The 13,105-nt window shown below is 41.0% G+C and overlaps 1 protein-coding gene across 2 annotated transcripts in view; it reads right to left on the reverse strand.

Moving 5' to 3' along the window:
* The window catches only part of unc13c (unc-13 homolog C (C. elegans)), a 105,530-nt gene that overhangs the window by 37,768 nt on the left and 54,657 nt on the right, over positions 1–13,105 (reverse strand). For both annotated transcript variants that reach the window (XM_076755826.1, XM_076755915.1), the window contains exons 15-18: positions 10,237–10,326; positions 9,034–9,162; positions 3,526–3,659; positions 1,186–1,271 (exon numbers count right to left, since the gene is read on the reverse strand). In XM_076755826.1, coding sequence (XP_076611941.1) covers positions 1,186–1,271; positions 3,526–3,659; positions 9,034–9,162; positions 10,237–10,326 — 439 coding nt within the window. The remainder of the gene's footprint in view (positions 1–1,185; positions 1,272–3,525; positions 3,660–9,033; positions 9,163–10,236; positions 10,327–13,105) is intronic.

The raw sequence follows: 13,105 nt of genomic DNA on the forward strand, positions 1-13,105 counted from the left end.
ACCCTGCTGAGTCCTGAGGCACACACACACACACACACACACACACACACACACACACACACACACACACACACATACACAGCCACTGAACATTCATTCACAACCCCAGTCCCATTAAATTCCTTCTGCATTTTGTCTTCTTATCATATATCCTGACTGTTTGATACTGAAGTCTTCAGCCTTAAAAAACAACCAGTTCAGTAACCTCCAGGAGGCATGTGCTGCCTTTCGGGAGGTGAGCTGGAGGTAGAGGGGATGGGGACTGAAGTCAAAACCCACTTTAAAACTGGCCACATCTGTCTTCCTGCCAGCAGAGAAGATTGGAGATTTATTGCTTGATGACTGTGAGTCTCTTCTGTCTTGTAAATAAAAACAAACTGACACCTTTAACACTTGAAGATTACAGGAACACTCAATGGGAATAAAATGTTTTATTATATTTTCTGTTTAAATTAAGCACATCACGGCTGCTATACAGTGACAGAGTAACACTGTGAAGAAATTGATTGATCACTTTGGTTCTTGCTAGATTACACATTACAAATCACTTCTTTCATATGTTCAGTACCTTTTTATGACTTTATTGTGAGCACTGCAGGCAATTCTGTGTATAAACTATTGCATTATACAGTTATAATGCAATATAATAAATTCAATACTGTGTTTAATTGGACATAACACACTCACTCACACACACACACACACACACACATACACACACGCACACACACACACACACACACACACACAAAGTTGCACACAGACCTGAGCATCACATCTGTTTTTGATTATGCCATTGATCAATTGTTTATCTTGATTAAAAGAAGTTCCACTTCCTCTGTAATGATCAATAGAGTGAAATCAGGGAAGTGTAATCTAGATAGGCAGTAGAGCTGACCACAGCCAGACATGGCCGATAAACAGCACTCGGATACAAAGAGGTATAACACAGTAACACTCACTCCTGTGTAGCTGCACAGGATGGAGAGAGCCACAAATTAGACCTAAATGCTAATTTAGTGAATAGCTGACAGATAGTTACACATTCAGTGGAAACTGGTCAAGATGTTGTGCGCTTTGTTGTAAAGTGTAACCCTTTATTCTCCACCCACACAATCAATTTATGTCATCAGCAGCTCTCATTCACTTGCTCTTGATGAAGAGATAATTGTCTCCATTACTGACCTTCCATTGCATACTTCATATCCAGGGCGAAGAGGTTCCACGTGGTCTCAGCGCTGATCTTGCCCACACTCAGCTCCTGTGGAAACCTGGTGGAATCGAAGCAGATTCCAATCAGACTCATTTCCGTATAATGACACGCTCGACTGGGTGGCCTGATGGCTTGGCCGAGCCTGAATCTCTTACAAACGACTTAACAGATGTGCAAGAAGACATGGTTGGTGAATCTCATAATCTAATAATCCCCCGTCATTTCCAGACCTGGTTGAATTGGGGCAGAATGGAGACGCATGCAGGGGGGCTAAAAGATGTGGGGAAAAAAATCCAGGAGGATATCACACAGCAAAGGAGAGAGAAATGGTGGCAGCCTATTTGGCAAGTAATCTCCTGTTTTGAATGCCTATAGATTTTCAGTCAAAGCTGGAATGTGAGGTGTCAATGGTTTAATTATCCGTATCTTCAGACAGTGATGGGAGGACATTTATGGATGACGGTGCCTTGGCCTAAGGAAGGTCAATTTATCTGGAAATGTTCAACTTTTGCAGGAGACCACCCTGTTTCCAACAACAAACACATTTATCCACCCATTTCCATTGAAACACTAATTGCCTGCTCAGCCAGGACACCCCGACAGAAATCAGTGCGCAAGCGGATACACACACACACGCACAGTTTGCTTTGTCTTCCCACTGGCAATTGGAGAAAAAAAAAAAAAAACAATCCCAGAAACAACTGCTCCCTCTTTCATCTCCATCACTCTGAGAATCTTTCTCTCAACCTCGGCTATTCCTCAGTGTCGTCGTGCACCCACATGGCGTACCGCAGGCGAGGCAGACAATGAAAAATGGCAAGAATGAATGTAACATCTGCAGCTACTGTGCAAGCCTGTAGATGGTTTACAGTCGACTTCTATGTGGTGAAATAAATGATGTTATGTGATTTACAATCCACATGATGAGTATTTCTGGAAATAATCTCTAAAGCTTCTTATCCTTTACACTTTTAAAAACAACTGCCGCATCCAATTTTATTTTTCCAATCATAAAATAAATTCTGTAGATCAGTCTATTCGCTCAAACATTTTTAGGCTAGATTCCCAAGTAAATATTGTCAACACAGAGCCACAGAATAACTTTTTTTTTTTTTTTTTTTTTTTGGTATCAGGTCCCGTTATTTAAAGGTAACAAGTCCACTCCTGGGTTTATCGTGAAAAAGCGCCGGAATTGCTGTCACTCTGGAACTTGACCGGGGGAATGTGGAGGAAATGGGCATGAATATTGCAAATATATCATTAGACAGTGTAGGAGAGAAAGCTCAGGGCATAAACAGAGTCTTAATAAGCATCGTAAATCAGCAAGAGGAAGGAGAAAAGAAAAAGAGGGAGGCAAGAGTGTGAGAGGAAATGTACATATGAGCGAGTCAGAAAGAGAAAAATATGCATCATCTTGTTTCTTCTCAGGCTAGCTCCATGCCATTTTCTTCAGGTCCTGTAATTCATTTGATTTTCTTAACCAAATCATCGGGAGGACGCAAATACAAGCATCTTGCACCGCCCTCAACACCATCACCGTAACCAGTCCTCCATCCTTTTTTTTTTCTACAAATAAATCTCTCATGTGTTACATAATTCAGCAGCACTGTGTTCCCCTTCTACCCATATACTACGGCTCAACATACGAACAAAGCATTTTTTACTGCTGGCTTCTCAGGCTGCCTCACAGTCTTCTTGCACAGCACTGCACTCATTCATGTCTGAACCATCAGTAAATACATTTTTCACATTGACAGGAGGTGATTGGCAAGGGGGGGTTTAATTTCCCTCAAATCTTTAAAAAAGTAAAAGAAATAGCTAAAATAAAAATAATTAATAAAGATAATATAATAATGAATATAAAACTAATAATATCCTTTAAAAAGGGTCTCATTCATGTCTCACTCCTTCATCTACTTAATCCTTTGTGATGAATAATGAGGAAAGCATTGGCCTTAATGAAGTTAAGTGAAGTCAAATAAAGAAATACAGTAAAAAATAACGTAAATGAACAATTAAATTACTTTTTCATGAGCATGGGCCTTATTAAAGACCCCAAAAAACTGAAACAGAAAACTCTCTCTCAGCATGTTAGCTATGTTTTCACTATTGACATTTATACCTTTAAATTTAAAAGAGAATACTGGCAAATTTATGGTTACGCACAAATACTGTAATGTGACAATACAAGCGCAGTGACAAAACTGCTTTCCACAAAAGCTGGAATAGCAATCAATCATGTACCCTTTGAACATGTATTTGATCAGACTGCTTGGTAAAAAGCATGTAAGGAATAATAAAGAAGTGCATACTGGTTAATGACTGGGGTGTAAGCTGTCCGATCTTCATCGATTACAGACACCATGAGAGTGATGAGTTTCGGCCAGAAGTCCAGGTTCTTTATCGATGGACCCTGCTCCTCTCGGGGAATGTCCTGCTTGCGACTCTGCAGAGACAGAAATTAAGATGGTGAGAGTTAGGGTTTTGTTTGGTCAGAGTGAAGCAGCAGAAATGACTGTAATGAATTTTGAGATTTGGCTAAAATAATAAGTCGTCTGGGATCACAAAGAGAAGCCAAATAAAGATGGTTGTTGTACTTTTCAAGACATGTTCTGTATTGTATGTCTTAATATTGTCTTGCCATGACATTTTTATGCAATTGATGCTATTCTTGCTGTTTATTTAAACTGAACTAAATAAGAAGTAAGGAACGGGAAGATAGATTGTTGTTGCTCTAAGCATGTTGTAATAACAGGCGTCGCCAAATCAAGCACGACTGAAATCTTTCCGTTTTAAAAGTGTTATCACCCTGCAGATTGTGTTTCTGCATGTGGGTGTGTGTCAAAGTGTGTTGCAGAAATCACTGTGGCTGTCCCGGGGTGAAAGGTGTCAAATCCAAAACCTCTCACTGACTCTACCATCTGTTCACCCCACACTGAGTGAAGGCACGCTGATCTCCAGTCAGCAAGTCACTGTCACAGTCTTTCATTCTGCTGTGAACAGGTTCCGCGGAAAACGGGCAAGGCCACGCTGGAACAAACTCAGTCATACTGACAGATCTGCTTCATACAGGACACCGACATGATTAAATGCAAACACACATCTGCGCGTATGCACACTGACAATGACAAATATGCTGTGGACTATGGGGACGTACCCACCCAAGAGAAAGCAATACACATTTTCTCATTTGCGTATGCAACTGACTGAAGCAAAATGTAGGCTTGATGAATGGAAAATTGTGTTAATAATGGAACATGTTCAAATCAGTTATTGAATAATTTAGGTTGAATTATTTAATAACCTTAAGCATATTGACTCTGGTGCAGGCAGAGGCGAGATGTTGTAGTGAGAGCTGGGGAAATGGAAATGTAGCATGAGTCCATTTATAAAATACACTCCTTAGCATCTAATCAGTTCTCGCAGTAATCAACTTGTACTTGGTTTAAATATCTGACGATGCAAAGATGTAATGCTGTTGCATATCTTGCTGACGTTGCAGCTAGAGGAGTGACAGGATTTAATCTCACAGCAACAAGAAACACAGACAGGGTTTACAGCTGATTCTGATTCTGTGACAGTCAATCGTGTAAACCCAGGGTTCACCACTTTAATCATTTGGGTTTGGGGCTGTGAAAGTTAAGTCTATCATCCTGTGTGCTGTGGACATGAAAACAGATTACTGCTCAGTCCATAGGAGGTTCAGTCCCAGGCATCACACTGATCAAAGGCTCATGAATTTCTGATTTGCATATTCACTTATGTTTGCTATGTAGCAAGACACGAAAAAATGCACTGGTTTCGGATGTGGAGGCAACAGGGAGGCAGTAGCTTTATAGCTTCATATATAAAAAATCTTAACTCAAAGCCTGTTGGGACTTGGCATTTAAGCTTGATACGTGTTATCCTTGGTTGGATATGGCTGAGAAGTGAGACAACACTGGTCAGTGTGATCATAAATTAAGGCAGATTCACCTGATCCATTAATCATGAAATGAAAAACACTGAGAGGTTAACAAGGGATTACCAGTGAAAATCAAAATGAAAATCAGCAATTTATGGGTTTACATCTAAGCAACAAAATAGTGGACTTAGAATAGTGGTGCTTACTTCAAAGGGGTAGGTGTGGACTGAAAAGAGAGGGGTGGGCCATCAAGGGGAGATGTGCTACTACATGCAGCAAGGCAAATTTCTGTTAACTCAGAGCCATGAATAATGAAACAAATATCTCTGCAGGAGGTGAGCCAGGTATGCAAAACCCATGTGTGCATGTACTGTATCTTTGTGTGTGTGTGTGTGTGTGTGTGTGTGTGTGAGCACGTGCGTGTGCATGCATAGCTGTACAATCGTATGAAGGACACTGAAGGTTGTGTCATCCCTACTAAATTGGATGCAGCACGCATCCCACTAAAACGTAGTGCAGACTCCCTTTGCTCATCTGCATTCACCTCAAGTAGGTACAAACACATTGTTAAAGGTGATTAAGTAGCCTGCTGTCTTTTTACAGTCAACAACACACCCATGGGCTTCGCTCTCATCTGTGCTAGGAGGTGAATACTGTACTGAACTAAGAGCTCAATGTACATCCACTACTTGCAGTGCACAGGGTGAGTGGGGACACTAGCAAAAAAATATTCATAGCAGTGTATTGCTCCTCCAGAGGGGAGCCAGTGGTTTATGTGTATTGTTTAGCATTTTCATTCCCTGTGTGGGCAAATCAGCATTAGTATACAACTTGGTCCTCATCAATTATCATAATGTGACATATATTAGAAAGTCTCGGATTGAGGGATGTTCTCAGAGAATTTGATCTAGTTCTCAGGAGAAATAGCTGTGGGAGGAACTGGAGCTGTGGAAGTGCATTTCAAGGCTCAGTGAAAATAGGCTGCATGTGTATGTACCGTACATACGGACAAATACACTCAAAGACATATTCTGAAAACAAATATCTTCTCCGAACAAATCGACCATTTGGTTATTGTTGCCAAATATGTGGTAATGTCAGTGAGAGACGTACTTGAAATCAAATCAATTTGAATTGCTTGCTCAGTGAGAGGTGGAGTAGTCTTGTAGCCTCTCTGCAGCTCTTCTGCACAGCCCCTGCCGGCGCATGCCTCTCAACAATCACCAACCTGCCTCTTGCAACCGTATTGCTTGTGATCATCTGTCTACTTATGCATTAACATTTCCATAATGCAAATGAATGTGTGCATATATGTATGTTACCTTCCTCTCACAGATGGTTACGTATGTGACCACGTATTTCGGTCTGTGCACCATGATTGCCACTCCACTTCCTGAGCCACAAAGAAAATAAGGGTAGACTTCTCCTTTGCCCCTTTCCATGATTCTTTTGCCCTCTTTCCATTTCCCCTTCATCTTGCTTTTTCAAAATCCTGCCTTTCCTGTCAGGATTTAAGAAACTGTTAAGCTAGACCCCCCCCCCAAGTCATTTTCCACCCCAGCAAAGGCACAGAGCTTTGTTGATATGTTATGCAAGATTCCTTGTTGTGGCTGGGATATTTCACGGCCTGCCTGGCCACCGTGTCAGCTCTTGTGTCACCGCACTCAGTCACTGCTTGCAACTGGAGAATTGGGGTCTGTAATGCGCTCTCTCCGCTGAGTCTAAGGCTACCTGGTGTATGTGAACATAATAATTTAAAGTCAAAGTGAGAATTGCTTTGGGGTGAAGCTGATGCCTTTTTCTTCTGCCGTGGAGAAAACATTGATGGAGAGTCTGTCAATTGTAAAACTGTGGTGGACGAAGATGTAATTAGCCAAAGTGTCTATCTCTCCGGTTTGGTAATTGCTTACAACCCCTAAGGCTGTTTAAACAAAGGAAGCTTATTATTCAACTTTTGAGAGGATTGCACCCATTATCTTAAAAGACATTATCTTCTGTGGTGTGGAGACTATTCTCCTTGCCAAGTAAACCGTAAAATAATCAGGCAGAGCTGCCTGTTGCCTGATTATTACTCAGGCGAGGCAAAAGCTAGTCAAGCAGCACACGGAGTCATGTGTTTGGAGAAACAAACCCTAACTGAGGACTGGGTGATGCTGTGCTTTTTGAAAATGTAATTAAGTCAGTCTATGAGAACACGCCTCCAGCTGCTCATGGCATGCCAGTGATACATTCTTACTGTACATAAGGAGGCAGTATGGCACGATACTTTCATTCCAGTTTTTTTATATTGTTCACACTGAGATGCATTTTTTTTGTGCTCAGACATTATCCATCTGGAAATGTGAGAGTCAGAAGAGCCCTAAACAGATAAGATGGTGATTTGCATCTGGTGCCTAATGCTCGGCTGCTTTTAAATGGCTCTTCACCACAGACGTGCTCTTTCTAAGAAAGTTGAAGTCCTTCATGCAAAGTTTGCAATAGATGCAGTGCACATTTTTATTGTCAGGTAAATGTCAGTCATGATATACAGCCTATTGATTTCCAGCCACACTGGACTGAAGTTATATTTTCCCAGCACTGTCACACATCAGCATAAAGCACACTAAAGTTGAAAGGTAAGGCGCGGCGTCGGGTTTATGATGGGATAAAAGTGAGTTGTGATAAAGGCATGAGGTGAGAGAGGGGATGCCAGGTGCTGCTTTCTTACAAATGAATTAGGAGTGGCCCTGAAGTAATAACTGTATTCAATATTAATGACACTTTAAGGACTACCAGAATTTAAAGGCAGAGTCTTCACGTATGCTCCTACATGAATTAAAGCCACCTCACCAGGCTTAAACAGCTTACTTTTCACAACGATGCAGGTAGTAAGTTCCTAAAGACTCTATTAAGTGTCAGTTATCTAGTTAGTGTTGCCTGTCTGCCTGGTTAATTACCAGATGTTGAGTAGTTGGCTTGTAGATCAAATTTGACTGCATGAATGAGCAGAGCAGGTATGCTCTGAATTGCACTCATTAAAGTTTAGCAGCTATTGCTCACTCTGTGTTTACTCATTAAACCAAGATTCAGAAATGCAGAAAATGCTACCAAAGAACCTTTACAGCAGCAATACACACATCAGCTTAGATTCTATTAGTCTGCTTGCCATTATCCTGTGTGCACTAGCCATAAATATAAATCTCCTTGTTAGAAATTGTCTTTTTACAATAGCTTGTTGAGTGTTTGTTTGCTCTGGATAAGCCAGCAGTGGGCTGGGTTATGCAGTTGAAGCCCAAGGAAGCCATGACAACAAGCCAACAACAACAACAACAACAACAACAACAACAACAAAAGTAACAAAAGAACATTTTTCCAAGTTGCAGTTTTTCATTAATATTCAGCTTGTCAACATTTGCTGTAGGATGTACAGATGTTGGCTGCTTCATCCACAGACCAGGGAATGTTTTTTAGGTGTCTCAAGATGATTAAGAAAAAATTAACAAAAACATCATTCTTCAAGACAAGAAACCAGATGTAAAACGTCAGCACAGAGTTTCTCCCCAACATGGCTTCTCTGACTGACAGTGCATTTAAGAGGGAGTCAGAGGAGAAAGCGATTGGGTCCACAAGCTTCTATGTACATGGATTCTAACTCTGTCCTCACCTTATAACCTGGCACCTTACTATCTTCTTAATCTTTTTTGATACAAATGAACACACACAACTCTAGTAGAGAAACCCTTCATGGTCAAACTGTATTTTAGCTAAATTGTGTTTGTGTGTGATTTGACCAAGGTTTCAAGATGCATGAGAATTCAATCCAAGGGAGAAGTCATGAAGTGACACATTGTTTAGCATGCAGCAGCAGAGGCCTGATTTTAATGAGCTGTATAGGTTGATTAGTGGTGACAGCCAAAAGCACCCAGCAGCTGTTTACCTGGTCGAGGAGTTGGTTGTATAGTTCATGACAGTTATCAAAAATGTATTTGTATGTGGAGTCCAGACACGCTTTCACGCAGTCCTTCACCACCATACTGGCTCTCGGTGGACTCTGGAGCTCTTGAACCTGCATACACAAATATACATGCATGATTAAATGTGTTATTTAATGGTTTGGTGTTCTCCTTGGTCTCACGGCAGTTTATACTATATAAAATCAACTGAATCAATGACAGCTACTGTGCATTTCTGTGTACAGTACCATGCATCAGTGGAGTGACAATGTAATGATATCATATTTCGTTTTAAATATTAACCCCAAGATATCACTTCCTTGTGCAAAAAAAGGGTAACCTTCTTACATCCATTATGTATATCATAATTGACATGTGGGCAGACTGGCATTTCGGTGTGTGTTTAGTACATCGTATAGTAACGCTGTCACTCCAGCGGTGTGCATGCACAGTAAAGCTCAGCATGGCACAGAGTGAAAGCTTTGATAACTCAAAGTGACAGTTTTCATTCCTTTGCTCACAGCTGCCATCTTAGCTATGCCTCAGTGCTCCACCGCTACTCCCCCACTCCCGCCAAAAGACAGCTTGAATGGAGCCGAGCTTTTCATTGAGTGGGAGACAAGTCAAGACAAGGCATACTGTTGACGGGAGAGGGAGGGAGAGTAAACAAGACAGAGCTAGAAGCATTTTAAACATAGAGGCTTACTGTAGTATGCAGGTCAACACACATTACACAATCGTAACCCTGTTGCATCAGCCTGTCGTCAAAGAAATTGTGCAACAATAAATCATTTGGATTTGAATGGTCAGTGTTGAGAGGGGCGGATTTTCAGGAATTATGAGTTTGAATTGATTTCACCTAAATGACAAGTGCCTCAGATCAATGTGGGTTTATCTTTAGAATTGAATGTTAGGAGGTTTTACAGCCATGACCAGCGTTGACATGTCTCACTCACAGCTCTTATGTGTTAGAAGGTTAGAAATGATGCGTACGCAGCATCTACAAAGATTAGTTAGTGTTGTACTCCATCAGCATTTAATACAACGCTCATGTTTCTGTCACTTTCCCTTAAATCAAATCAAATCAAATCAATTTGTACTCCACTCACACAACCAACACACACACACACACACGCACACACACACACACACGCACACACACACACACACACACACACACACGGTACCTTCATCCTGAAGAAGGTGATGCTGGTGAGCAGATCAACCGTGGACTTCAGATCTTGGAGACGCTCTGGGTTTCCTGCTGGGAAATTATCCTGAAGGAGGATCGGGATGGGGGGGCACCATGAGGAGAGAGGAGATCTTGTTGAAAGCAGCCTTTTAACGCCACACCCCCCCACACCCACCACATCACATCGCTTAGGCCAAAACATTGAAATCGATTACAGAGCAACGCCCAGCAATCATAACAAAATGACTGTCTGTCTAATCGTTTAGTGGACAAGGGAGGTCTCTGCTGATGAAAACCTCTATTTCGGGGCCATGAAGTCATCAGGCAGTGCAGAGCACCGTGACGGGGAGCATATAAAGCCCTGACAGCCCTGAGGAAAGGCATCACTGCCCCATACATTATCCTACTTCTCCTACTCTCTCAGTGCTCTAATAAAATTTTGCCTGTTTGCTATCCCTTCTCTACCTTGTCAATAAATGCACAAAGGAGATTCAGGAAATAGAGGCAAACCTTCACAGCAGCCTTTCAACTTGGTCTATCTGAGATCAAGGCCCGTCAGCAGGAGCAAAACTCGCCTGATTTTTTTTAGAGGTGAGCGGTTTATTGGGTTGATAAGTGATTCAAATTTTCAAAGAAGAGGCAAAAAACACAAACCGGACAATGGAGTTTCCAAGAATAACAACATAAGCTGGAGACAGCTCTCAAAAACAGAAGCTGTTAATGCTTTATGGACAGTCAGCTGTCCACTGAGCTGTCCACTGAGCGCAGTATATTTCTCTAAATCCATGATTAATAGCAACAGTGTAGCTTCGAGGTGAAAGTGTGGTGACCAGTGAAGATAAAGTCAACAGCCTCCAGGCAAACACGCTTGACACACATCGTGCGCAAGCAAATGTGGACCAGTTATGCTATATTTGGCTGCAGATGGGGAAAAAGAAAGTAGAAGCAGTTTTCAGCTGTTATTTATTCATTTAAATAAATAAAAAAATGCGACTTGCATCGCTGCCTTTTACGTGAACGATGTAGTTAGTAGTATTTCATCATCTGTTTCAAGTTTAAAGATTGTATTCAGTTTAAAATATGATTAAAAAGCTCGAGCATCATGCCTCATCTAATCCCCAGCAGACTCTTTTTAAATCCTTCAATTACAGGCAAAGAAATGAATTTTCTTCAGGCTATTGTACCACCACCAGCTTCACAGCATGGGGCCCATCAGTGCCATCACTCACTACCCTTTCCCCCTCTGTTGACGCTGAAATTCCTCTCACAATAACCTCACATATATGTAGCCTTCAGGTATAAGTGAAACCATCAGTCCATCTGAAACTCCTGCAACCTTGAATGCTGCCATCTGTACACCTCCTCAAATCACCTTGCGGGAACATTTAGAGCTTCAAAAAACACTTCAAAATGTGTTTTCTCTCTCTTTGTTTTCGTTGGAACTTTTATAGCATGAAACTAATTAAGACTGCAGTGTGATTCTGTTGCTAAAAAGTAATTCTGAAAAATAAAGACAGCTAATCCACTAAGGTCCCTGCATTCCTCAAGTAATGTCAAACTAATCTGTGCTGTCTTGCTTTTCCAATAGAGGCATTAACACCTTTATCTGGGAGAGCAAAATCACCCATGAAAGAGCTGAAACGACACAGAAAAAAAAGTGCAATTTTCACAACTGCCAGCCTGCCTTTCAGCGATAGTGGAGGTCTGATCCATTGAGTCTGCTTGGTTTGGAAATTAAATGATTCATTCAAATTCAAACACAACGGAATCGTATATACCATTTATTTAAATGGCAAAAATGCTTCACAGTGTGGCATTTTAAATCTGTTAATTAGTGGATTCTCTGTCATCAAAGGGTAACCTCACTGAGTAATTATGGTGATTGAAATCAAGTTAAGTCAAGTGCTCATTACATTCATTACGGTTGCTGTAAAGGAGGTAGGGGCATCCTCACAAAAACCAAATATCTAAATGCAAACTGTCATGATCTCAGCCACCACCCTTTTTGATATTTTACAGCTTGTTTTAATTGTACATAGCAAGGATGCACAGAAATGTGTTCACTATTGACTACATCTGTAGACAGAGGAACTGAATGGGATTTATCCAAATTCTGATCACAGCTTCAGCAGAGAACCAAGTTTGGAGAGCTTGAATAGCTTAAAAACAGCATGCAGTTTTGAACCAGTAATGCATTACATACAACACTCACTACTGCTGACCAGCATACAAAAACTAGTAATCCAGTGGTTTACTTTACAAGTAGGGACAGTGGTGTAAAGAAGAACTTAGTCTACCTCTTAACAGCCACTATGTCTGCATAAGCAAAGAACAGAAATGAGAAACTTCATCAGCAGAAGAACAAAGGAAAAAGAAGCTGATTTATTGCACAAGTAGGCAAGCACACTAAAAAAGCAAAGCATCCATCTCTGAGCCAAAAGTAGAGACAACATCAGCACTGCCTTCCAAAGATGACAGAAAGTCCATTATGAGATGGGACGAGGAGTGAGTGATGCTGATGAGCTTTTAGTTTTTTGTCTTTGCTATAGTCTACATTGAGTATTATGTTGGGTCAATGCCTAAAGCAGTGGCTGCTAATCATCAAACTTTCATAAAAGGTCCGCATATTCCATATACATATGTATGAAATGGATTTAACTGTGTACACATTACACGTACAGCTTCATGATTATCATGTATGACTTGAAAGTTCAAATCCGAATGGATGATTCTGACGGTTATTTTAGTGCTCTCTTTGCAGATTGCAGAGGCAGGTTAAAAAAAAAAGGCCAAAAAAATGGTCAAACACCAGTGAGTGCAGGTAATCATGTGGAAAAAAGAGATCAAAAGCAGCCAGACACTGA

This window comes from Chaetodon auriga, chromosome 1 (genome assembly GCF_051107435.1).
Source record: "Chaetodon auriga isolate fChaAug3 chromosome 1, fChaAug3.hap1, whole genome shotgun sequence".
In the NCBI taxonomy this organism is placed as follows: domain Eukaryota; kingdom Metazoa; phylum Chordata; class Actinopteri; order Chaetodontiformes; family Chaetodontidae; genus Chaetodon; species Chaetodon auriga.